The 27653-nt window shown below is 34.2% G+C and overlaps 2 protein-coding genes and 1 pseudogene across 3 annotated transcripts; 1 reads left to right on the top strand and 2 right to left on the bottom strand.

Annotated features, from left to right (window-relative positions):
* Window positions 1-7962: 7962 nt before the first annotated feature.
* Window positions 7963-11836, bottom strand: LOC147411065 (NAD(P)-binding Rossmann-fold superfamily protein). Of its 2 annotated transcripts, none has more exons than XM_086444224.1 (6): window positions 11677-11836; window positions 11406-11603; window positions 11200-11319; window positions 9088-9360; window positions 8787-8996; window positions 7963-8218 (listed from the first exon to the last, which is right to left on the bottom strand). In XM_086444224.1, exons 1-5 carry the CDS (start codon window positions 11809-11811, stop codon window positions 8832-8834), a joined length of 891 nt encoding a protein of 296 aa, XP_086300350.1. In that variant the 5' UTR covers window positions 11812-11836; the 3' UTR covers window positions 7963-8218; window positions 8787-8831. The 2 variants fall into 2 exon arrangements, with proteins under 2 accessions (XP_086300350.1, XP_086300342.1); XM_086444216.1 differs by having other exon boundaries at window positions 8791-8996.
* Window positions 11837-13936: 2100 nt separating this feature from the next.
* On the bottom strand, window positions 13937-15363 carry LOC147411064 (putative 3-hydroxyisobutyrate dehydrogenase-like 3, mitochondrial). The gene has a single exon (XM_086444203.1). It carries the CDS (start codon window positions 15079-15081, stop codon window positions 14173-14175), a length of 909 nt encoding a protein of 302 aa, XP_086300329.1. The 5' UTR covers window positions 15082-15363; the 3' UTR covers window positions 13937-14172.
* A 4208-nt stretch (window positions 15364-19571) lies between these two features.
* On the top strand, window positions 19572-21155 carry LOC147411063 (putative 3-hydroxyisobutyrate dehydrogenase-like 3, mitochondrial pseudogene; annotated as a pseudogene).
* The last annotated feature ends 6498 nt before the right edge of the window (window positions 21156-27653 follow it).

Genomic DNA, 27653 nt, shown 5'->3' with positions numbered 1-27653 from the left:
AGAGAGAGAGAGAGAGAGAGAATGGGTTTTCTGTGGTGAGAAGAAAGGTTTTTATAAGAGAGAAAAGAAGTCAATGAGAGTGCGATAGATTTAAAAGACTTGTATTTTCTTTCTATTTTTAGAAGGAGTTCTCTTAACGGTTGAATCCCAACGATGCCTAAAAAGATTACATGATCTTTCTATTTCTATTCTTGTTTCAGTAGGAAGTGGTTTATAAGTTTAAGGAAGAGTTTTTACAGGATATTACGAAAATGCCAGTTCATTCGTACATCAAAGTCAACATCCGTAAAGTGTCCGGCCCACCAAAGTTAGAGATTTGGTGTCTAATCAACGGCTGAGATGATAAGAGAAGAATTATTATCGATTTTATAGGCATACATTTTTGCAAGAATCTTTAGTATCTGAATTGTGTGTTATTTTTTTGAAAATCGTCAAACGTGGATTTGGTTAAAATATTCCAGCTGTCGAACGTATTTCACATTTTGCTGAAGTGGGCTGTGTATCTTGAATATATGCCACGTCATCGTATGGTTGACAGCTGTGCTCAGGGAAGTCAGTTTAGTTCCTACGGTTATGTGCACATCCCACGTCAGACTTGCGAGAATTGCACTAAATACTCTTTTTTTTTCATTTCAGCATTTTCCTAAGGCATTGATGAGGAATTAGTTTTTAGATGTCTCCTCAGGCATCGAAGTTTGATGTATCCTATCAGACAACTAACACTTCAGACATCAAAACCATCCCCCCTCTCTCTCTCTATCTCTCATCAAACTAGAAAAATCAAGGGGTTTGTCTAACTACCTTTTGAAGATGAGGGCAATTAATTCATTTTTCATTAGAGAAGATTGAGATCAAAGGGACAGGTTTTTGATTTAAAAACATAGGGATTTGGATTTTCATAAAATAAAAAAAAATGCATAATAATCATAAAATCATGTATTTTCTTTTAGCGTGAAACAGGGGAAAATTCGTTTTTTTTTTTTTTTTTTTTAATTTATAAAATAACAATATTTTTCACACTTTAGGCTTGGTAAATGATTGTAAAAAAAAAATTACGTTTTAATTTTTTCCAAAAATTACCATTTTCGGAATTTAAATGAACAGTTCACTAAAATTTGAATTTAACAATTTTGAAGAATATATCAGTCAAAAAAAAAAAAAAATCCTAGAATCATTTTAAATCTCAATGTATGATTATTAGACATCAAATAGAAATAGTGGATGAGAGAGAAACTTCAACTTCAATGCTTTTGATGTTTGAAATTAGAAAACAATACAGATAGGAAACAGCTAACAAAATCCACGGTTTGGCGCTTTCCCATACAATAACACGCACTTCAGATATATACTAAAGATTTATGCAAAAATATATGCTTATAAAATCAATATAACTCCTAGAAATATACAGAAAAATCTCTTATCATCTCAGCCGTTGATTAGACAACAAATGTCTAACATTGGTGGGCCCGAAACTTTAGGGATGTTTATCGATTGGCATTTTCGTAGTATCTTATGAAATCTTTTTGGGCATCGTTGGGATTCGACCGTTATAACTGTTATGAGAACTCCACCTCAAAATAGAAAGAAAGAAAATACAAGTCTTTTAAATCTATCGCACTCACATTGACTTCTTTTCTCTCTTATAAAAACCTTTCTTCTCACCACAGAAAACCCATTCTCTCTCTCTCTCTCTCTCTCTCTCAATCAATATGGTGAAATTCCATGGTAATGAGGAGATTCTCGAGACGCTGCTGATAGTAGTAGAGATGGAAGTCGAAGCCTTTGAAGTTCGTAAAGCATCCAACATGAGTGCTGATGAGAAAGAAATAAACAACAAAGGGAAGATTAATAAACTCATCTACTTAACACCACCACCCATCATTGCGAAGAAGAAAAGGAGTGTCATCTTCAAGTCCAAGGGAAAGATGAAGTCTTCGATGTTATATCCTTCATCACTATCACTATCACCATCACCATCACCATCACCATCACCATCACCATCGCCGCCCATTCCCGCCGATATGATGAAATCTATCAATGGTGTTCGGGGAACCACACTGGTTTGGATTGGAGAGAAGACCCTCTTCGCTAGTGATGTAAATTCATCTCTTAGTCGTCTTTTTCTTCCTAAGAGTCAAGCTTTGCTCGAATACTTGACTCGTGACGAGAGAGAATTGTTGGAAAATAAGAAAAATCCCGGAAACCTTGATGTAATGGTGGTGGATCCTAAAGGTTGGTCATGGAATCTTAAGTTCAAGTGGTGGCAGAGCATCGAGAAGTATGTCTTATCTACGGGTTGGATTGATTTTGTTAAAGAAAATAAGTTACAGAGTAAGATCGATATTGTTGAGTTGTGGGCCTTTCGACGACCTAATGAACATGGTGGTGCATTGGAACTTTGTTTCGCCATCAATGTTGGTAGAAAAACAAAATTTGATTGTAGCGGAGCTAGTACGAGTGGTGGAAGAAACTAGGGTTTTTGAATATTTTTGGTGGGGAGAATATAACAAATAATCATTAATTTGGCCGCTCTTTTCAATTTTGATTATTTCTTTCAAGGTTTTTCATTGTTTCCAGTTATGGTTTTGTAATCAATGTTTGTATTTCATATATATGTTTTATATCAATTTCTGTTTTTGTTTTCCCATTCTTCTGTTATTATTTCTGCTCTCTGTTGTAACTTGTAAGGCAAAAGATGGATTTTTCTAACTTTACAGAACGTTTGGTTTGAGGGTCTCTACATGTAACATGAAGTTTTTAAAGATTAGTTTAAATTTTGGTAGGGATTGTAACTTAAATTCTATGTTTTTTTCTTGTTTTGTAATCCCTAGATAGAGATTATCTGATCTCAACCGTTGCCTTGAAGGCTAGTGATCTCTGAACTTGGGCTATTTATTAATGATTGTTGATGAGAAAAAGATAAAAAAGAGAGAGTTGATAACTTGATTCGACTGAGAAATTGGTCGAGTCAACCCTACTGAGTTGGATTTCAGCCCTAAAACTTTTTTGAACCAAATTGTTGATTCAATTAATAACTTGGCAATGTCAACCCAGAAATAGTTTGACTGAGGGGAATTTTGTTGAATCAAAATCGGAATCATCAGATATTCTCTCGTTAAATTTTCTAATTTTTTTAACCTAATTGTAATCAATTCCAATAAAGAGGAACCCAAAACTAGGATTTTCAGTTCCAATTTCAATTAAATGGATACCCATCCAATATTTTCAGATGTTTTTCATACCCAAATCCCTGAAGATTACAAAAATCACTATCTCGCTGTTCTTAGATCATAAACTCTACTCTGACTCAAATATCCATTGAGTTGAGTGAATTTGATGACTCACGAGTTTACTTAACAATGAAATATATATATCTTAAATATTTAAAAATAGTTTTCAAAAATTTGACAAAATGAAAATTTCTTAATTTTTTGTTTTCTAGAAAACTGTATGCGGTTGGATATGGGGCCAACGTGGTAAGGGCACAAAACTGCATATATTTTTCCTATGTATCCCCGATGAAAACGATCGAACCATGGCTCTATGCCCTTGTCACGAACCCAACCACGTGTTGAATAAAAGAGAGTCATTTTGGGGTGACACAAATGGAGACACAAAGGTGACAAAATGATGTGGTGTCACGTACATTACCGTTGATGCTTTTCTGTGAGATACGAGTAAAAAGCATCTACCACCACATCATTTTTTTTCCAATATAAGAACATAATTGTTTGATTTTTACCCGAGACAGAGTATTTCCAATGTGACTCGGACAAATCATCAAGTTGACTCAAAAGTTGTTTTAAAAAACAGTGCTTTTTTTTTTTTTTATCTGTAATTTTTAACAATAGTGCTGAAGTCTAACTGAGTCAAGTTGACTCGCCCAATTAGCAAGTCGAGTTAATGAGTTAGCTTTAGACCAGCCAACAGTGGACCGACATGTGATCCCACATTCAGAAATCTTTATGGCAAAGCCAACGGTTGAGATGTTAGAATCAATATAGGGATTCGAAAAACATGTAAAACTGGCTAAGAATTCTCTAATCTCAGCCGTATGTTTCATTGAGAGAGCATTAACCAAACTTCCTATAAATTTTGAAAATTTTATCTTCTTTGTTACAGCAAACAACAGAAACTTAAAGAAAAAAATTATTAAACAGAAGCATGGAAGAAAAGTCAACAATTAATATAATAAAGAAAAACAATATTTACGACAAAACCCAAAACCCTAACTGATAGAAATGGAAAAAAGGAAAACTTGAAAGAATGTTTGTTCTCCTAAGTGAAAATGATAACAAATCTTAACTAATACTTGTAACACTCGTGCCTGCTTCACTACAATGATCAAAACTATTAACTCTTCGGACATTGATGGCAAAACAAAGTTGCATGAATAATCCATCATGATGGTCATGTTGTCGAGGTTGTCGAAAGGCCCACAGTTGAACCATATCGATCTTACCCTCTAACTTATTTTCATCCACAAAATCTGTCCACCCACTAGTTAACACGTACTTGTCAATGCTCTTCCACCACTTAAACTTCAAGTTCCACCACCAACCTTTAGGATCCACCACCATTACATATAGGGTTCCTGGATTTTTCTTATTTTCCAACACATTCCTCTCTTCATTTGTCAAGTATTGAATCAATGCTTCACTCTTAGGGAAAAAAAGACGATAAAGAGATGAATTAACATCGCTAGGAAAAAGGGTCTTCTCTCCAATCCATATCGGTGTGGTAGTTCCCCGAACTCCATTGATAGTTTTCATCATATTGGAGGGAATAATGGGTGGTGATGGTGATTGAAGTAGTAGAATCAGAGATGATTTGGTCTTCTCTTTGTCCTTCTTCTTCTTCTCCATCTTGATAATGATATTGCTCCTTTTCTGCTTTGCGATGATGGGTTTTGATGGTAGTAAGTTGTTGATTTTCTTCTTTCCTTCATTGATCTTTATTTCTTTCTCATCATCAACAACAACAACATTTGCTTGAAAGGTTTTGAGTTCCATCCTTACAACCATCAGTAAGGTTTCAAGAATCTCCTCATTTCCAGAGAACTTCACCATAATTTTCGATAATGTGAAACAACATTAGAGATTGGTTTTTGTTGGTTGGAAAGATAGAAATTTATAAGAAGAAGAATGGACTGGAATTTGGGTATGTAGAGTATTCCAACTGTCCTACATATTTCACCTGAACCAAATTAGAAAGAATAATGATGGAGTGAATCTTAAAGATTGACCTCAATTCACATTTTGCTGACGTGACACGTAAGTTGTATCTCGAGGGACATATGCCACGTCATCGTAAGGTTGACAGCAGTGCCAGGGAATCATGTCAGTTTAGAACGACTATTCGTAATAGAGTCGTGACTCGTGATCTTTAGACTTTCCTAAAGTGAGAGATTTGTGGGCTGTGATTTGGCCGGAGGAGAGGTATTAGTTTTTTGATGTCTCTTCATGGCATCAAAGTTTGATGTATCCTATCTGACAACTAAGACTTCAGATATCAAAACCACCTTTTATTTTTATTTTTTTAATTTCCTCTCTGTCTCTCTCATCAAACAGTCACCAGTCTGCCACAGCCCACATATTACCCTCAATACAGTTGGTCCAAACTAGAAAAATCAAGGTGTTTGTCTAGCTACATTTTCAAGACGAGGGTAATTAAGTCATTTTCCATTATTCCATTAGAGAAGATTGAGATCAAAGGCACATGTCATTGGTTTAAAAACATAGGGATTCGGATTCTGAAATATTCACAAAACAAAAACAAAACAAAAAAAAATGCATAATCATAAAATTCTTGTATTTATATATTTAGATGATAAAATTTTAATATATATAAAATTTTCCCTAGATATTCTATCAATTTTTTCCTTAGGGACACTTTATGTAATGCACATTGTATAATGTATATTATCATGGAAAAAAAATAAATTATAAATATAAACAAGAATTTAAAATAAATAAATAAAAGACAAAACAACCCATGTTTTCTAGGGAATTATTTTAGATTATGTCTTGGTGCCATACCAAAAAAAAAAAAAAATTCTTAGAAAATCCGTTTGTCAGGACTCTTTTCTAGGGAATTATTTTTCTAGTAAAATGTTCTCCACAAATTTTCAGCAGTAATCTGATGGTCCATTTAGTAATTCAAATCATCGAGATCAACCTCTTACACTTGCGAAATTACCTTTCACAAAAAATGACTAATTGAGATCGACGTTTAAAATTTCAAGATTGAACTTCTTACAATCATTGATCTCAAAATTTCAAATATGATCATTGTGATCATCAATTTAAATTGTTGAGAGATGTCACTGTTTTATAAGGGTGAAGGGGCATTAAGAAAGAAATATTTTACTAACTGGTTTGTTAAGATACCACCCTAACCCCTAAACTCAGGGTGGGTGCATTTAAAAACATGCCCCTCCCCTACGGTCTATTAAGTAATTTTATATTGACACCTGTATTTATACACTATTGTATCTATTCCCGACTGCACTGGTGATGCAGAGCTGGCAAATTCTTCCTCACTCCACATACTCACTAATAAAAGCACCCAAACCCTCCATTTCCCTCTAAATCCCAAACCATCTTCTGCCGCACAGACTGTTCCCTCTAGACAACTTTAGTTTATTTCTCTATAAATCTATTTAGAATCAAGTTTGAGAAATGGAGTTGGCCATGGTTTTCACCATGTACATTATGGTTCTGCTGGCTTTTGCTACTTTTGGAGCAACTTTTATAATTGAAGATTTGGGAGAGATATTGCCCCAACACAGGCCATGGAGAATGTCGAGCACAACGTGAAAAAAGCCCATTTTCGATGGCCTAAGACAGTCGAATTTCATGAAACTTGATGGACCAAGTTCTCGAATTTTTCATCGTTGATTTTTTTCTTCAACAGACCAAAACCATCAAATTAATAGAAGATGGAAGAAATTTCAACGCCTTGGACTGTCAGGGCCGTTGAAATTTGATTTCTAAAATTCATGGGCCTTACCGTCAAATTTTGCTGACAAAATTTCCAGTTTCCACGTAATGAGGGTGGCTCTCAGTGCCTCAGCTATTGTAGCAGCCTTGGCTTCTCTAGTTGCTTGGTTCTTATGATTTGATCTTTCAATGTTCTTTATCACTTGTGGTTGTTTAATTGGGGTTTCCATATTCTTTTTGCAAATGGTTTTCTTTCCACTTTGAATGTTATATGAAATCATTGTTCTTGATGCAAATAGCAACAATAATGGGTTCCTTGTAAAAGTGACAAAGACACTATAAATTGCATGTATTACCAAATACCAATATCAGTCTGATCTTACCAACTGGTTTATTGGCTGAAGTTGGTAGCTTGAGAGCTAGCTACTCTCAGATATGCTGTGCTCTAAACCAATTAATGTTTAAAATGTTGACCAAGTAAATATTTTCGAACTTATCAATGATCTTATAGCATCAAATGTATTAATTTTACAATTCTAAAAAATATTTAGCAAAAGTAAAGAGAAATTATAGTTCAATTAAATTTAACAATAAATTAAGACAAAAGTTAACATCTACATTAAATACCAAAAATCAAGAAAGAAAAAAGTTAACAAATTGAGTGAAATTAAAAAATGTATGGTTTACAATGAGAGAAATAGGCATGGTGGTGAGAAGAGTATAAAATGGGAAAATTTCGAAGGACAACCATGAGGGACAAAAAAGTTCCCATATTTTACGAAATTTGGAAGAAAATGATAGCAGTTGGTTACAAAGAAAAAAAAATTAGAGAACAAAAAGAGATTTGAAGAAAAACAAGTGAGATTAACCGATTCTCAAAATGAAAATCACATAATACAATAAACTAGACATTATAAATTAAATAATAAATACTAAAATAATCTAATAATGCTAGTAATGTTGGAGAGAGTAGTTAAACTATGAGTTTCAAGTTATTGTGAGCTCTTAGCATAATCTCAACTGGACTTCAACCCATGACCTCAAAGTTGCATTGCAATATGTCAATCAAATTGGAGCTATGGGTCTAAACCCAAGTACAGATTAACTGGCGGAAACATTCTCATGTATATAACATATTTCAGTTTAGTTATCCTCATTTATGGGAAAATGATGGAATTATACAACAACAAACACAAGTACGTAGGACTACAAATGGAAAGCAGGGAAGAAAATAATCTATAGCATTAAAATGCTGACAAAGTGTATGAGATAGTTACCTGCAAATATGGTACATTCGAATCTATCAGTGATTTATAGCATCAAATGTATTCATTTTACAATTCTAAAAGATATTAGCGAAAATAATGAGAAATTATAATTTGATTAAATTTAATGATAAATTAAGACCAAAGTTAACATCTACATTAAATACCAAAAATCAACAAAGAAAACTTAACAAACTGAGTGAAATTAGAAATGTGAGGGATTACAATGAGAGAAATAAGTAAGTTGGTTACTAAGAAAATTGAAGGAAACTTCTTTTTTTTTTTTTGAAGAAAAACAAGAGAGATTAATCAACTCTAAAAATGAAAATTACAAAATCCAATAAACTAGACATTATAAGCTAAATAATAAATATTAAAATAATCTAATAATCCTAATAGTGAAGGGTAAGCTGGACTTGAACCCATGACCTCAAAGTTGAATTACCATATGGCAACAAAATGAAGATATGGGTCTAAACCCAATTATGGATGAACTTGCGGAAACATACTCTATGTGTAACACAAGTACATTGGACTACAATAAGAAAAAAGGAGGAAGAAATCACAAACGTAAACTCACTTACAAAATCAGGCCTTCAAGATCCTTAAACGAAATTATACTCAATCAATGTTGTTTGATAGAACCAAAAAGATCCTCAATCGAGCGTTTAGGAGCTTCAACACGAGAAACAATTTCAACAACCTTGTAAGAAGATTCTGGGTGGACCAATGCCTCAACAGCTACTTCTGCAACCTGATCTCTGGATATGGATCCTTCAAAAAGAGTATCCTGAAAAGAGCCAAGAAAGAAGTAAACTTGAAGGCCACTAAGTGGGTACCAAAACAAACTTGAGAAATAAACGAGCGACAATCATTGCTACCTCGGGCTCCATGACTATATTTCCACTTGGGGGGTCGTTTCTCAATCCACCGGGCCTTATAATGGTATAGTTTATACCAGATTTCCTAATATATTTCTCTGCCTGTAGTTTTGCTACCAATACAAGTCCGAATACATTTAGAATGATATAAGCTGGATTAAGTATCTGCCCCATTGCAGCTCCATTGACTAAAATGGAGCTTATAAGAATGAATCTGTTCACACCAACTTTCCGGCATGCTTCAACTAGGTTTACTGTGCCAAAATAATCAACCTGCAACAATAAGAAACAGCAAACATTGATGTAAGAATAATTTGTATTTCATTAACAAATGAAAATTTATTTGATGGGGAACTTAGTTTCAGGGAGTCGAATTGAAAAGGGTGAGAGAAGCTTGTAATGTGAAGGATTGGTTTGGATAAAAGATTGAAAAGTGTGATTTTTCAAATTTGAATATCATGTAAGCAAGTCCTAACCATAATGATAAAAAACGAAACACGCATAATGATCTCAATTCTAACTATCAAATATATATATTAGGCCTATCAATGCATCCAATCAGGACCTGAAATCTGATCCATTCTGATTTGGTAACTTTGGATATGCTTCAAGGATTTGGATTCCAATAAGGATACAATTTAATAACTAAACGGATCATTCTGGATCAACCATGGCCCAATCTAATAGAGGTCCCCATCCAAGAAAACGTAAGAGAGTATGTAAATTATATAATATAATATAAAGTTTATTCATATTTTGGATATCAAACGGATTTGATTTGATCCTACCCAACCCAATTGAGATCGGATAAAAGCTAGATCTGACAAGGGACTGATCAGATCCTTATTGGATAGGTTCCACATCAACCTTGATCCAATCTAGACCAGAACAATTGACAACAAGATGTGTTTGAGGCATGGTTTAAAAATCTCCCGAGACCAAGATGACTCGTCCAAATCATCTCACTATTGTTCATGAACGAGTGAGATTTTCTATGTGACTCATACTTCACATTGACTCTCTGAGAAACAATATAACTAGTTTTATATTTACAAAAATCAGTCGAGTTAATTTGACCCGAGTCAACTAGGTTTTTTATTTTTTTGATAAAAATATCAATGATTTAAATTTCTATTATTTAAACAAAGATACAATCTTGGCCTGATCATCTTCTAAATCCATCTTATTTATAATATCAAAAAATCATAATAATTATGGGGAATGCCAATGTTTGATACTTCATTGGGACACTAACATCTTCCATAACCGATTTTGCATCTTGTACAATTAATGTTTTTGGTAAAAAGTCCTAGCATTGAGTGCTTGTGTAATAAACGCTTTTATAAACAACCATTAGAGTTTTTATTTTATTTATTTTATTTTATTTTTAATTTTTTTTTTTTTTTAATTTTTACAAAAATGACATTTTATTAAAATTCAAAATAATTGTAAAAATATCTAAATATTCCGACTTTATACACTACAAGATAAAATGCTAAAATGCATTTTCAGCCAAAATAAGTTGTGGAGATGCAAACATCCCAATGAAGCATTAGAAGTTAGCATTCCCCTATATGCTTGGAACTGATCATCTTGTAATCCATCTTATTTTCTGAAAATTTAGTTTAAAAATAGATTCTATTGCCACACCAACGTTTGCTAATGCCACCATAATTCATACTTTAATCACTAAAGAATTAGCACACAATTGGGATGGTGTTAGCAAAGTTGGCGTGGCAATAAAATCTTTCATTTAAAAATATCAAGACATAATTATAACTCTAATTAAGTGGTTTATCCTGTTCTGAGACCAGGGGCGGATTTAGAGTGGGGGGCCGTGGGGGCACTTGCCCCCACAAGAGTTTTCAAATTCTATGGATTAATGTGCTATTGCGACAGGTTTTAGCGGCGGATAAAGAAATCTGTCACTAATGCCCCCACAACTTCTTTTTTTCCACTCTTAGTTGCCCCCACAACTATGTTTTTTCACTCTTGGCTGCCCCCACATGAGCAAAATCCTGGCTCGGCCCCTGTCTGAGACAACGTGATTTGGGGGAATTAAGCAGTTTCACACACACACGCGCGAGTTTAACTACTCCTTTACTAACTCACATTCCACGGAGTGAACAAATTCCACGAAGGTCGAAACCCAGTAGCACAGATTACAGCTTCAGAATCATCACCTATGGCTTCCGCTAGCTTCTCTGAACCCTCTGTTACATCAGCCCTCACCTATAAATTACACCAAGAAAAAACATTTAAAAAAAAAAAAAACCCTATATTGATTTCACAATGCCCTAATAGAAGAAATTACTCACAATTTGCAAAAATGGATCATCTGAAAAGCTACTTTTCGCTCGGTCGATGTCACGAACCCCTGCCTTAACTGCAAAACCCTTGGAAAGGAGTTGTTCAACAACCCTCTTACCTGTGTTTCCAGTTGCCCCAGCAACAAAAATTTTCTTTCTTTGGTTGACATTCGATCCCTCACTTTCTGTAATTTCACTTCCTTCCATCTGAAATTGAAATCGATTTTAAACAATAATCTAAAACAAGAAATTTGTAAAGAGAAAGAGAGAGAGAGCTTACGTTTAGTGTAGATTTGATAATGGAGAATGATCGGGAGTTGGAGAGAGGAAATGCAGAGAAGGATTTAGTGGCGGTGGTGGTGATGAGGGAGTGAAGAATGGTGGCTTTGAGGGGGAAGAGAGTGGTGGTGATCATCCTTCTATATTCTTCTAGAGGTTTAACACCAACCGCTAATAATAAACTGAATGTGTACCACGTGGCAGCACCACAACTTAGTAGTAGTACACTACGGTAATGTTTTTCAGGGTTGAGTAATTGCCACGTGTCAACACTGCAAAATATAAGCCTTTATCAGGTAATTTAATGAATCTTGGTAATGTGACTTAGGCATCTGGCATAGCCAATCAACACCTCTGACATGAAAGGCCCCATAATCGTAGATTTGCTCTCTTTGAGATAGAGAAATACGGTTTTACATAAAAATATGCAACTTTGTATCTTGAGAAGAGGAGATCTATGATTTTCTAACCTGTCACGTTAGGGGTGTCGATTGAGTAAGTCACGTGCCTAAGTCAGATTATCATAATTCTTATTTAATAGAATAATGATGAATGCATACGGTTGGTATGCGACTAATGTGGTAAGAGCACAAAATTGCAGATCTTTTTCCTATGTATTCTGAAGAAAAGGATCTATGGTTCCGTGCCCTTGCCACGTCAACCGCGTACCTAAAACCAAAAATAAAACAAAAAAATTGAGTTGTGTTTTTTCATGAAATCTATAAGAGTCAATTCTTTTATCCATTTGAACTAAATGATCCTTAGATTTTAAATCTTAATAAGATAGTAAGCAAAGTGTTTCTGTCTTAATTTGATCTACGCCATGAATCCAAGAGAATTTAGGTTTTTTTTTTTTTTTAAAGTAAAAATTACTTAATGCATGGGAGGCCCCCCCCCCCCCCCAATTTTTTCACCGTCACTTTTGTCCTAAATAAGACATCTTCTACTTGTGTCCTCCAAATCGATCTCTACAAACTCTCCTTTACTAAAAGCAATGAAAGAAAATACTAACCTTAACCCATGGATTGAGGTTCTCCATCAATATGACTATTTGGATGTTAGGGAATCCCAAAAAAATATATCCCTGTGAAAAAGTGTATTAATCCCTAGAAGATTGAAAACGATCTTTAGGAAATCAGTGTTTTCCCTTAAATCCGGATGGTCATGTTGATGGAGAGCCTAGAAAAATCCCTACAGGAAATGCATTAAGGGGACTCAACGAGAAGCACTACATCTAGAAGCCAGAGCAATTGACTCTAGGTATATGACTGCTTAGAAGCTAGGTGCCACCAAGTGTGGTGCCATGGCACAGTCACATGGGATGCCAAGGAGGTGCTAGAGAAGCAACTATACTTGCTTATAAACGTTGCTACATGTTTGCATACATGTTCCAAACTTGGATACTAGAAAACTTGGGTCTCTTAACAATGAAGTTTTTGCTGCAAGTAAGACACTCGAATTACAATTTTTAGTAGTGTTATGGGCAAATCATTTAGTTAGTTTTCCTCTTTTCATTTTTTCATTCATAGTTGCTCGGGTAGATTGAAGTCAATATTTTGAGCTTCTAGAGTCCAAATTGCATCTCCTCCATTTAAAAAGAGAGCAGCATTGTTCTCTTGGATGATAATCAATGTCCCAACAGATTAGTCTTTCTTTATAGCTTTTAACAGGGAAAGGTTCAACACCATGACACAGCTATGGAAAAACAAGAAAGAGTTTGAGGAAGCATCATTAGCTACAGATGCTAGTTGTTAGCATGGTTGGCATGAACATCGGCTTATATTTTTCTAGATCAACCGAGCAAGTCACAGTATAGTTGGGAAACACTATAGCTGATTAGGAATAGAAATTCAGAAGTGATCAATTGAGATCTTTTCATAGAAACCCATCATTTTGTTTAAAAATAAAATGCTCATAGTCGAAATAGCCATTCTGCCATTTCTAACATAGGTGTTTTCCAAAACATTTTCAAGATCTCTTCCAAGTTCATTTTCAATGCAACAATCTCTCGTTTAGCTTCAACATCTTGGATGATAACAAGAATCGGTCTCTCTAATTTTTCTTTTTCTTTTCTTTTCTTTTAACCATCATGGGAAACAGTTTGACGAAGAATGGAGATTGAAGAATTAAATGGATTGTGAGATGGTAAAAGAATCTTCTTCTTTACCCAATGACCCATTAAAACCATTTTCATCATATCAACAAAACTTAATAGGTGTTGATGAATAAATAAGAAAAACAGAAACTACAACAACCAAATATAAAAGAATACATCCATCCATACCTACTATCCAGTCTCAGTCAAGAAGTTGAACATGATTGCAAACAAAAATTTCACCACACAAACAATTAAAACCATCTCCTTTACATCAACAAAAGTTGATAGTTACAATGGAAAAAAGTATACATCCATCCATCTCTACTAGTCAACTAAATGGATCAAATTAGTAAATTTCCCAAACCCATCTTTGAACATCAAAAACCCAAATCAAAATTTTCATTTTCCATTGAGCCTCTCTATCACAGTAACAATACCTTGAAGACCCATCTTCCCATCCCCATTAGCCACCATTCCCAAAAACAACTGCTTTGACAATGCTGCACCAGGCAACACCACTCCCTCCTCTGCCTCACCATCCAAACCCATCCCCAAATCCTTAACAACATACTCTGCAAATCCACCAGGCTTAAAATCTCTCTTTATCATTCTCTCCCCAAACAACTCCATCACCATTGACCCCGCCGCTCCGCCCCTCATCGATTCCACAAACTTCCTCAAATCCAATCCTGCTTTCTCAGCAAACACCAATCCTTCACTTAACCCAATCAAATTCGAACCCACCGTAATCTGATTCGCAATTTTACAACTCTGCCCACACCCAGCCTCGCCCACATACGTCGCCTTCCCCATAATTTCGAACAATGGTGATAACCATCTCACTACATTACTATCCCCACCCGCAAATATTGCCAATTTCCCATCTCTCGCTCCAATATCGCCACCCGACACAGGAGCATCAACAGCCCAACAACCTCTCATTCGTGCCGCTGTGGCCATCTCCCGAGCCAACAACGGGTGACTACTCGTCGTGTCGACGATAACCCCTCCTTCGGGTAGGTTCGATAATACGCCATCGTCGCTAAGCACGATAGATCGGACATCGGACGGGTGACCCACCATTGTAAAAACTACGTCGCTCACACGGGCGACATCGGCTGGGGAATTGGAGAGATGGGCACCTAGATTTTGCAAAGAAAGGGCTTTTTCTGGTGTTCTAGCATAGATGGTAATGGTGTATCCGGATGATAAGATACGGGAAGCCATGGAAGCACCCATTACTCCAATTCCGATCCAACCGATACGGGTCCAGTTAGGGTTTATGGGTTTAGGGTACGAAGTCTCCATATTTCTTGAACCAAAGAAAAGAAGAGAAATTCAGGAAGAAAAGAAGATAAGAAAGTGAGAATTCAATTGTTATGCCAATAGACCAATTCCAGAGTTATTTGTTAAATGACGTGTCAAGGGAACGAGCTGAGTTTGACACGGCCCTCCTGTGTTTTCGAAGACATGTCCACCTTGACTTAGGTCTTCTTGGAGAGGCTAACATGAATGACTTGGTTCTTGGAGAGGCTTTCGTCACCAACATCTGGCCAAACACCCTTTGATTCCCCCTCCAAACCAGTACAGCCATCTTCTTCAACTGTTCATAAAAGATTTTTTGAAGAATAGGAATTGATAACTGCTATTGGCACCCTAACTTTTATTTATAACACCTCAATTTCATAAATTGTTTACTGTATTCCCCCGATTAAAGATTAACACACATTCTTAAACATGCTTTTTAAATTCGGTTTCACGTCTCGTCTCGTTTAGCCCTAATACCGAGTTAACTCGGATGATACATCTCATCTCGTTCAAGTTGTCTTGTTTAGCATTGAGACAATAGTTTGTAACTATTTAAAAAATCTGAAAAATTTTTAAAAAATTCATAAATAATTTCTACTAAAAAATGAAGCCAAAAAAACATAGAATTAAAAAATTCATAATATAACTATCAAAATAAATAAATTAAATATTTACATTTTTACGTATGTTTCATCTTTTTCATCCGATTTCATCTTGAATCGAATGAAGAAGATGAAGTTTTTCCTCAAAATCTTACTTTTTTTTTTGTTCACTTAATTGAGAAAATGAAAAAAAAAATCGATTTGAATGAAAGAATATAGAGTTGAGAACGTTTAACTCGTTTGTCTTGTTTAACTCGAACGAGATTTTGAAAATCTCGTCTAATATATATCGTTTGTCTTGTAATTTATTCATTGATGTTAGGTATCGTTTGTTTCAGACGAAATTTTACAAATCTCATCCGAGATGTCTCGTTTATCTCACGATACGTAGATGTCTCAAATAGATTTGTGAGTTGGTCTCGTTTAGCCAAGGTGCCAAGTTAACTCGGACGATACGTCTCGGTCTCGGACAAATTTTAAAACCATGTTCTTAAAACATTACAAAGATTTTACTCAAATTATAACCTTTAACATCACAAAACATTATAATAATCTTTTAAACAATTTCAATAGTTGTTTACTATTATGATTAGGTTCATATAAAATCCAAAACTCAAAAATAAAAGAGAAAGTTTTTATTAGCACCTCAACTTTTACTTATTCTCGAACATTCACTTAAATCTTTTTTATTTTTAATCAAAATGTAACAAGTAAAAGTTGGGGTGCCACTAGTAACAATCTAGAAAAATCAGAGTATGTAGATTGAAGACAAGGTTGAGTAGGTTCAACATAAGTTCCTGGTGGCTAATAGCTTGAAGTTGACAAATTTTTAAAATTTTATTTTCATCTTCAACCATCAAACCTCAAGAACAAAAGAAGCATATCAAAGTAGGAAGGAGTTTTGAGTTGAAAATTAAAAGAATTTCTTCAAGTTCAAAAATAATATAACCCATTGGGTAAAAACTTGACACCTTCTCACATGAATATCAAGAGCTATGGCTAAAGGTTGATGACAATGGCATTTAAACCTTATTATATTAGTCTATAACACCCCATTTTAAATTATTTATCACCCAAATTAAAGATTAAAACACACTCTTCAAACATTATTAAGTTTTGATTTAGATTATAATCTCAATTTCAGTTTCAGCAGTTGTTTGCAATTATTATGATTAGGCTCATAAAATTCTAAATCCAAAAAATAGAAATCCTTCCCCCCACCCAAAAAAAAAAAAACAACTTTTACTTATTTTCAACCATTCACTTATTTTCTTTATTTCTAATTGGGGTGTAGTAAATAAAATTTGGAATGCTAATAGCAACTCTCTGCCATAAAATTTAGGAGGTCAAAAGGAATGTCATTGGTCTCAAAACACATGGGTATCTCTAATATTGATCAAAACATGAAGGGGTAATTCTAAATCAACAAAAAAAGAGAGTGTATAATCTTCTTTTAACACCGGAAATGCTTGAGTTAACCTGTGGGATATGTTGTCTCTTTTTCCTTTTCTTTTTTCCAAGGAGGAAGAATAGTCATATAATCTTTGATGCAATTCTTGAAAATAGATAATCATGATTTTTAATACCATTGGAGGTTTGTAATTGAAGGAAATTATCAAAGAGGAATTAAATAAGGTTTTACACATACATAGAAGAAATGTATGCTAGCTTAAAAAGGTGGGATTCTTATTTCTTTAACTTTGAATCTAACTTAAGCATGAGACTATTTGACAGGTACTACGACACCAAAACCCGACGATGAAGGAGGTGGCCAAGATTAGACGTAATTCATTGGAGATTTTGAGATGTCACTAATAATCGAATGAGAGAAGGCAAAGTAGAAATGGTTTGACACTAAAATTTAGATTCCAAAAATTCTCCCGACTTAATATATAAGTTTAACATAATCAGGTCATTTTGGTCAAAAACCGATAATAAAAAAATGCAACTCCACGTCCCTAAAATCTAGTTGCTTAATTTTCAAAACTATGAAGAGTCATGGTCTAGAATGGAGTCTTGTTCCTATAACAACATTAGGTGTGTACGTGGCACATTTTTATTGGAATTCAAACACATCAAGCTGCTTGAATGATTAGGTTAAGAGCTCTAGGTGGTTTAAACTCCAACAAAAATGCGCCAAGTAAACTCCTTACCTTTATTATAGGAACGGGACACCATTCTGGATCCTAACTCAATTATAAAAGAGTTGGGATCCAGAATAGTGTCCCATTTTTAAACATATGTTAAGTGTCTACGTGGCATTTTACTATTGGATTTTAACAGTTATTGGACTGAGACGTAAGAAACTCCTCTTTTAATTTTTTTTAATTATTAAAATTAAATAGAGAAAAAAAAAACCTGCTCTTCTTTCCTGCTTCTATGTTCTTTGTTCAAACTCCAAAACCCTCACGTCTCTTCCCTATCTTCTATTTGATCTCGAGCCTCAAAAAAAGGATATTCTTTGCATCTTCTCTCTTCATTCTTTTTTGTGGAATATGTAAGTCTCTCTCTCTATCTTAGGGTTCTCTTTGATTTTATGGTTTAAATCTAGAGTCCCTCAATCCGGGGTTTAGTAATTTTGTAAGATTTATGTGTTACAACTAACAATTATAAATTATCTTGAAGCATAAACTAGTGTATGGTTGATGTATTTGGATTGAATGTTAGCATAGTTCAACCTTGATGGTTCAAGAAAGAGTTATTTTGGCTCATGTCACTGGGGGTATACATATCCATTTGCCAAAACCCCAAAATGAATGTTAGCTGTGTTGTTGGTGGAGTTGGTTGTAATGTGGTAGCGATGAAGTCTGTAAGAAATCACTAAAAAGTTTTTGTTTAAGCTTATTTGGAGAGGTTATGATCACCCTTATTTGTGTATGAACTATCGTTAACAAATACAATATCTTGTTTTGTTCTACCATGACTTCAAAAGAGATGAGGATTTCGAGGTTTGGACAGAAAACAAAGAAGCAAAAAGACGTAGGTTTTTCTCTTTTTTCTTTTAATTACAGCTTAGTTAGCAATCGAATAACTTTTAAAACCCAATAGTAAAACACCACATAAACCCAAGGGCGAAGCTAGTAAGGCGCTGGTGGGGGCAATTGCCCACACAGGACTTTGAGACACCCCTATATTTTCAACTAATTACATGCCCCAATTTACCCCACTCCCTCTCTCCCCATTTGCCACACCCTCACCTTCCTCCAATTTTTGCACCACCCCCTTCTCTTTTCAATTTTTTGTTGATGACATTACCCCTTGATCGGGCCTTCTCATATACTAATTGAAAATGACCTCAATATCCTTTTCTTCAACTTCTAATAAAAAGCCTCTAAATTTCTCCCTAAAATCATTTATCTTCAAGTTCTTCAACTATACAACTAACCATAGTTTCCCCTCCCCCTCCCTGCAAGAAAATCTTAGGCTCCACCCCTACGTGGACCTAACATATGTTTAAAAACGGGACACACTCATAATAAAAACATCCTTCTTATTACTTAATTTTCAAATTCACGATTTGATTAATATTTTTAGTTAAAAATAAGTCCTTATATATATGTGCGTTTGCACATGCCACCTTTTGGTTATAATCCAATACATTGGGTTTGATTATAACAACAATTATCGCAAAATCAGAACAAAATAGAATCCTTTTTTGTTGATTTTGAAATCAATTTGTTACATTTGGTATGAACACCAAGAGTTTGGAGTTTGGGGACCATGAGTTCATGGATGCTTCCTACTTTTAAATTCTACAAAACTTCACAAATTCGAAACTACCCCACGTTCCACATGACTCACGAAAACGCGTATCGGAGAATCTGCAGCGACATCTACGAGCTAAATGACCAAAACACCCTTTAAATTTGCATCTCCAATTCGCCATCGCCTCTAATATGACGAAAATATCCTCGTAATATTCTAAGGAAGATGGAAAGAAGTATACAAGACGGCTTCGGCCAGCAAAACCTTATGGGTTAAGAAACCCAAGTCTCAACGACTATGTCTACCTCTCTCTCATCGACATATAAACAAACCTATACCACGCAGAGACACACAGAGAGAGGGAGAGAGAGATTGATTATTAAAATGGGGAAAAATGTTGGTTTTTCAAGAAGGAAGAAACCAAGGGTTCGTGGACATGGAGATTCACAACCTCTAGTTTTCGATTCAAACGTCTCGATTTTCAATTCTCCATCTTCGACGATATCCTGTTTAAGATCATCTCTATCTTCGAAACCATTTTTCTCGTCTCCGCTCTCTGTTTCTTCTTCATTTGCTGTGGTTACCATTTTTGAATTTTGATTTTTTTTTTTTTGTTACTTTTCCTTTCTAATTTCGCTTCTTTATCTTTGGTTCAAGTTCAAGAGAACATGGAGACTTCATACCCTGAACCTATAAACCCTAACCGTCCGCGTGTTGGATGGCTTGGTATTGGAATCATGGGTGTTTCCATGGCTTCCCGTTTCTTATCAGCCTGATACGCCATTACTGTCTACGCTAGAGCACCAGAAAAAGCCCTTTGTTTGCAAAATCTAGGTGCCCGTCTCGCCAATTCCCCCGCCGATGTTGCCCGTATGAGCTATGTAGTTTTTACAATGGTGGATCACCCGTCTGATGTTCGATCTGCCGTGCTCGGCGACCAAGGCATATTATCGAACCTATCCGAGGGAGGGGTTATCGTCGACACGACGAGTAGTCAACCATTGTTGGCTCGGGAGATAGCCACAGCGGCACGAATGAGAGGTTGTTGGGCTGTTGATGCTCCGGTGTCGGGTGGATATATTGGAGCGAGAGATGGGAAATTGGCAATATTTGCGGGTGGGGATAGTCATGCAGTGAGATGGTTATCGCCATTGTTCAAAATTATGGGGTGGGCGACGTACGTGGGCGAGGCTGGGTGTGGACAGAGCTGTAAACTTGCGAATCAGATTACGGTGGGTTCGAATTTGATTGGGTTGAGTGAGGGATTGGTGTTTGCTGAGAAATCAGGATTTGAGGAGGTTTTTGGAGTCGGTGAGGGGCGGAGCAGCGGGTTCTATAGTGATGGAGTTGTTTGGGAAGAGGATGATAGAGAGATTTTAAGCCTGGTGGGTTTGCTGAGTATATTGTGAAGGATTTGGGGATGGGTTTGGATGGTGAGGCAGAGGAGGGAGTGGTGTTACCTGGTGCAGCATTGTCAAAGCAGTTGTTCTTAGGAATGGTGGCTAATGGGGATGGGAAGATGGGCATTCATGGTGTTGTTACTGTGATAGAGAGGATCAATGGAAAATGAAATTTTTTTATTAGAGTTTTTTTTAATGTTTTGGATTTTGATGTTCAAAGATGGGTTAGTGAAAAAAAAGAGAAATTTACTAATTTAATCCATTGAGTTGACTAGCAGAGAAGTTGCTGGTTTTTTTTCTTATTTGTGCATTGTAACCATCGGGTTTTGTTGATGTAAAGGAAATGGTTTTAATTGTACTTGTGGTTAACTCTTTGTTTGTAATCATCTCCAACTTCTTGACTAGAAGATGGATGTATTCTTCTATTCTTTCTTATTGTAGTTTCTGTTCATCTCCATCTTCTTGACTAGATAGATGGATGTATTCTTTCTTACTATAGTTTCTGTTCATCTCCAACTTCTTACCAAGATAGATGGATGTGTTCTTTCTTGGTGTAGATTCTGCTTTTATCCAGAAAATTTGTCCGAGACTGAGACATATTGCCCAGTCGTCTCGGTACAAGCATGGACGAGACGAACGGACAAGTCAATTTTTCAAATGAGATATAACATCACTTTTTTCATTTTTCAATTTTTTAAATGAGCATCTCAAATGTATTAGAAAACTTGTATGAGACGCGATATATAGCATGGACGAGACAAGACACGAAACCATGGTTTTTTCTCATTTGTTATCCGCCGCAATTAAGTATTGAAAAAAAAATAATTGTGAGGGCAATAATGACAGATTTTTTATCCACCGCTAAAATCTGTTGCAATATCTCACTAATTTATTGACTTTGAAAATTCTTGTGGGGACAAGTGCCTCCATAGTCCCACTCTAAATCCGCCCTGACATAATGGCTAGGGGTGTCAATGGGTTGGTTCCAGTTTCATTCCTAAGACATTTGGAGTCAAAACCATTATATTTTTCTGATTCTTGTCAATTTCATTTTCGATTCCAAAATAAATGGAGCTACTACTGCCAAAAAAATAGACACAGGTGGCCGCTGATTTGAGCTCTCTAGAATTGAATGAAAAAAAAAAAAAAAATCAAATCATTCTAAAAGAAAATTCTTTCAACAAATCAACATATTATCTACAAAATTGTTAACTTAGTTATAATTGTTATACAAAAGATAAAATTAATGATTTTTTTCAAATATAAATATTTTATCTTCTTTTAAAGTTTTTTTTTTTTTTTTGTATACCCGAACTGAACCAAAATTTCGGGTTTCAAGTAAGACTAAAACTGAGATTGACCCTCAACTTTTGGGTTTGGGTTTAACATACAATAATTAGAATCAAGATCGAATTGATTTTTTAGGAATTTTTCGATTTTGGGTTCAATTCAAGTTTGGATAGAATTGAAATTCACTACAATATTTTAAACAAAAGTGATTTTAAGTGAGTTCAAAAGGAGTCGAACCTAAGAAGTGATAAAACCACCACATGTTACCAACTCGCCAAATTAGCATTTGACATAAATCTTATATAAATAAATATATTATTACTTATTCAATTTTCAATTTGATTTTTAGGTCCTATTTCGATTCAGGGGTGAAAATCGAACCCGGCCGAAAATTTCCATTTCAATCCAAGTTTGGCTTTGTCAATCCATAGTTTTTAGTTTTTATGAAAAATGGAAGAACTTTGTATAACACCATTTATTTTGGAATAAAGGTTTTCAATTTTAGTTAAATTTAAAGACAAGCAAAAGACTTCAAAAAAAAAAATACCCAAAAAAAAATACAATACCCTTCCAAAGAAAATCCTGATAAAGGCTTTGAAAATAAATGATAACTAAACTCCCAAATTTCTTGTATGCACCAATTGCAATTCTAAATTATAGGCTTTAATTATTTTATTATAAATTTCTTGAAGTGAATTCCAGATGGAAATCTTTATTTTATGAGTTGTGTAGGATTTGTAATGGTAGGCCCTATTACCATCCTTTCCATTATTTGAAAAGAATTTAACTTATTTTGGCTTGAAAACAACTAATCTTTTATGCGTTTTGAAAAAGCTAGAACCTTTATCACATTATCCCCTAATTTTATTTCTAGTTGTCGAAAAACCTAAAATAAAAATGATTCTACATTTTGTTGAAACATAATATACAAAATACTTTTGATTGAACTTGTCATTTGGTAACATTTCTCTACTTAAACAATTCGAATGTGCTCTGTTCCGACTTTTTACGAATCGATAATAGAACCGAAGAAAATCCATTTTAGAGAAAAAAATCATAACTTGGATTCAATTCTTTTAGGGTTTTTCATTGAATAATTTGTCCACGAACCTCAGTAAAATCAATCGCATGAACTTCTTCCCTGCTTATCTGTAGATTTAGCGACCTGGATCAAAAGGGATCTTCACCTAAAACAATAAAAAAAATAAAACAAATGATTTTTTAGGGTTTTCATCTAAAGCATGTTCACAATCGAAACCCTAATAAAAAAACCAAAAAAAAAAAAAAAAAATTGATATTTATGTGTTTTGAAGAATGAAAGAGATTTAGGGCAGTTCTCTGGATTAAAACATGATAAAGAGCACGTTAAGGTTTAAATCTTGAGGCTGCCACTGCAACTATAGGCCGGGTGAAATTGAGTTCTCGCATATTTTACATTTTTCTTCTACGCGAGACCCATTGGATCGGCCAAAAAAACAAAAACAAAAAAACGCTAATAGAGAGAGATTTTGATTTTTAAAACCCTTTCATTGCAAGAAAGACAAGAAACTGAGACTATCTTGCAGAGTAGAAAAGGGTTTTAGGGTTTCGATGTATGCCCGCAACGGAACCAAGCGGCGTAAGACAATAAGCGCGCTTCGTTCTCTCATAGGCAATGAGAAACCTAAACCCTGCTTTCATCTCTATTTATGGAGAGTTGCGTAGGTTCTTGATGTCTAAAATACCCTTATCTTTCTTCTTAATGCCAATCGTGGCTTTTTTTTTTTTTTAAATATTTTTTATTTGAACCCTTTATTCGTCCAAGTCATCACGTTTGGATGAGTCATATCATTCAAATTTAAAATGGTTTAAAATGATTTTTTGATATATATTTAATGGGTGGCGTTCAAGGGCCAACTTTTTAGCAAACTTTTTGGCAAAATATTTTTCAAAACATGGGTTAGAGGTTTTGGAATGGGCTGATTTTTGGTGAGGATGATATCTACGGTGAGGAGATCATCATCACCAAAAATCAGCCCATTCCAAAACTTCTAACCCATGTTTACAAGCTGAAAAATCGTGGACCGTCCATTTTTTGTAAACTGTTTTTGATTGGGTTAGAAGTTTTGGAACGGGCTGATTTTTGGTGATGATGATCTCCTCACCGTAGAGATCATCCTCACCAAAAATCTGCCCATTCCAAAACCTCTAACTCATGTTTTGAAAAATGTTTTGCCAAAAAGTTTGCTAAAAAGTTTGCCATTGAACGCTACCCATATTTAATATTTTTACTATTTGTATATACACGTAGGAATGAGGTTTACTTAGATCTTCTATCACAGTATTTTATTTTGGGGGCGTTCAAAGGACATATGTAAAAACAATCATTTTTTAAAATATTTGTTAGAAGTTTCGAATTGAGTTGATTTTTGTAAAGATGAACTTTATTTTGAGAAGATCATCCTCACAAAAAATCAGTACAATCTGAAATTTATAAATTCATCAAAAGTGATTTACAAATTATTGATAAAAAATAGATAGTCCACATTCTAAATCACTTTTGATAGGATTGGAAGGTCAAATTGGGCTGATTTTTTGTGAGGATGACATTCTTATCATATAGATCATCCTCAAAACAAAAACAAAAAACAAAAATCAATTCAATCCGATACTTCTAACCCATATTTGTATTTAGATTCAAATATTTTATATAGATTCTAATCTTGTTTTGAAGTCGACTCAGATACTATTATTTAATATAATATCTGGATTTGACTCAGGTTGGATGGGATAATTCTAGTATGTTTAACTTATTTATTTTACTTATTTTACAACTTATAATAATATTATATTTTATCATTATACTATTTCATTTTAGTGAAACCCTTTCCTTGCCAATATAGTAATTATTTGAGCCTTACTGAGGGTGGTTTTGCACAAATGGATTACGACATTAGAAATCCACCACAACCCTCTAGGTTTCATTGAAAAACTCTAGGAAAAAAAAAAAAATAATTTCTTTTTATCTAGATCCAAAGTTTTTTGAAAATGAACAGCTATTGAGCTTCCACATAACTCCCAAACTTAAAAAATGAAAATCAATGGTGAAACATAATTTTTTTTTCATTCAAAATTCATAGAATTCCTAAAGCTTCAAATCATGTTTTTTGATGCCAAGAAGTGATCCCAAAGACCCTTAGTAAGGCTTGGGTGACTCTTCATTTTATAAGAATCCATGTAAGAAAAAAAAAAAAAAGTATTTTGAAAAAAACTTTAAAATATAGTTTCAAAATCATATATATTAGAATTCGGGCAAATCTAGGGATGCATTTGTATCTAACCCATACCCAAATAGGGTCAATGGAGATTAAATCATATTCGACTCATTTTTTATTATCTTGAGCTACTCTAAGGATCCAAACCTACTAAACAGTCTTTGTAAGACTTGGATTTTGGGTCAAATCCAATCCATTTTATACCCTAAAAAAAGTCAATACTTACATCTACAAAAATAAATTATTTTGTATAAAAAATATAAAACTTGGTTGAATCGTCATATTTTCAATATCAAGACTAACATCTCGAATTTTAATGAGAATGTGATGGACGATTCATATTGAATATCTCTCTTTCAATTGTCAATCATAATCAGTCATCTCTGAGATGAAATTTTAAACCATCGGCCGAAGGGCTCACCATTAGTCTCTGAAATAGTAGGTAGTCTCACTTACAACATGTTGAATTATGGTATGCCCTTAATTGAAGTAGTATGAACATTGCCACAACATCTTTAATTTAGAGCATCCTGCAATTTGTGTTAATTATTTTACTAGTGTAATAAAAGTTGGGGTGATCTAAAAAAGATATTGGTCTCAAAAATAAAATTTCTTAAAAAAATTGCATGAGAATTGGTTCTTTTATGATTTGAATTAAACCTAACATTTTATTGGAGAAAAGACTTATGATTAAGAATCAAGTTCTTAAATCTGAATCAAATGCTATGAAATAGATTGGTATTTGTTTAATGTTCCTTAACCAATTGATTGTCGTTTGTGTTATTTATTTATTTATTTATTTTAAAGTAGGGGTCTTGATTTTAAACAAATCTAGATCTGGAGAAGACGATGGGCGATTAGAGAAAAAGAAGCATATTTTTTCTTTGCGACATAAGAAATGAGAAGAAATTGTCATCATTGTGTTATTTTGTGTTTATCCACAGTTTTTTACCAATAAAACGAGTCATCTCATTTATTTGCCCAAGATATTTTGTGTGTCTAATGTTACAACCTAATGTTTGTATGCACATCCATATCGCTCATGAACGAGACCGAGATGACTTAGACGAGATTCAAAAATCATATGATCAATCAAATATTTTATTTTTATATAATAACCATGTATGTCATAAAATGGTTCGAACCCATTTCGAATCTAAGTATATCTATATTTAGATTCAAATATTTTATACAGATTCTAATCCTGTTTTGAAATCGATTCGGATACTATTATTTAATATGATATATGGATTCGACTCAAGTCGGGTGGGATGTTAAACTTATTTATTTCTTTATTTTACCTATTTTACTTATTTTCCAAAATATAATAATATTTAATTTTATCATTATACTCTTTCATTTTAGTGAAACCCTTTCCTTACCGCATAGTAATATTTTGAGCCTTACTAAGGGTGGTTTTGCTCAAATGGATTACCACATCAAAAATCCAATAGCACAACCCTTTAAATTTCATTGAAAAACTCAGATAACAAAATTCAAAAATAATTTCTTTTGAGTTAGACCCAAAGTTTTTGAAAATTAACGGCCACCGAACTTTCCCATAACTCCAAAGCTTAAAAATGAAATTCAACAGTAAAACATACTTTTTTTTATATTATAAATTCAAAAGTCATAGAATTTCGTTCTTTACAATCCTAAAGCTTTAGATCATGTTTTCTTATGCCAAGAATGACGAGCCTAAAGACCCTTAGACTAAAATTATGTTTGGATTGAGAGAAGAAAAACTCATTCAGAGAAGATAATAGGAGGGAAAAGAAGAGAAGAGAAACTCAATTTCTCTCCAACACGTTTGGATCGATAGTAGAGAACTTAGGACAACTTTGAAATTTTAAAATATCTTAAAAGAGATCTAGGGGCAGAGTTGAAATTATAAAATATTTTAAAAGAATTTCTCTCATCTTCTATCCACATTTGGAGAGAAAGAAAATTCACTTTTTTTTTTCTCCACTTCTCTCCAATTCTTTTCTCTTCTCTCCCCGCTTAACAATCCAAACAAGAGAAATGGAGAGAAACTCATTTATTTTATTTCTCTCCACTTTTCTCAAGCCAAACACAACGTAAGGGTGAAATCTAACTTAGTATAGCTTGGCTTGGGAGACTATTCATTTTATTAGAATTCACGTAATAAAAAAAAGGTATTTTGAAAAAAACTTTAAAAATATAGTTTCAAAACCATATATTTTAGAATTCAGGCAAATCTAGGGATGGATTCTTATCTAACCCATACCTAAATAAGTCAATGGAAATTAAACCATTTTCAACTCTTTTTTTTATATTTGGATCTGCTCTAAGGTTCCAAA

This window comes from Akebia trifoliata, chromosome 1 (genome assembly GCF_017979445.1).
Source record: "Akebia trifoliata isolate Shusen 1 chromosome 1, ASM1797944v1, whole genome shotgun sequence".
NCBI lineage: Eukaryota > Viridiplantae > Streptophyta > Magnoliopsida > Ranunculales > Lardizabalaceae > Akebia > Akebia trifoliata.
Note: the sequence above shows the minus strand (reverse complement) of the source record. Positions and strands in the feature narration are given on the sequence as shown.

What these genes read in the sequence shown, in the direction of transcription:
- LOC147411065 (XM_086444224.1), bottom strand. Translation starts at nt 11,811, where the DNA reads ATGATCACCACCACTCTCTTCCCCCTCAAAGCCACCATTCTTCACTCC. An exon ending in ATGATCCATTTTTGCAAATT is followed by an intron (nt 11,320 to 11,405) that starts GTGAGTAATTTC and finishes TGTAATTTATAG; the next exon opens with GTGAGGGCTGATGTAACAGA. An exon ending in ATTTGTTCACTCCGTGGAAT is followed by an intron (nt 9,361 to 11,199) that starts GTGAGTTAGTAA and finishes TTATTGTTGCAG; the next exon opens with GTTGATTATTTTGGCACAGT.
- LOC147411064 (XM_086444203.1), bottom strand. Translation starts at nt 15,081, where the DNA reads ATGGAGACTTCGTACCCTAAACCCATAAACCCTAACTGGACCCGTATC.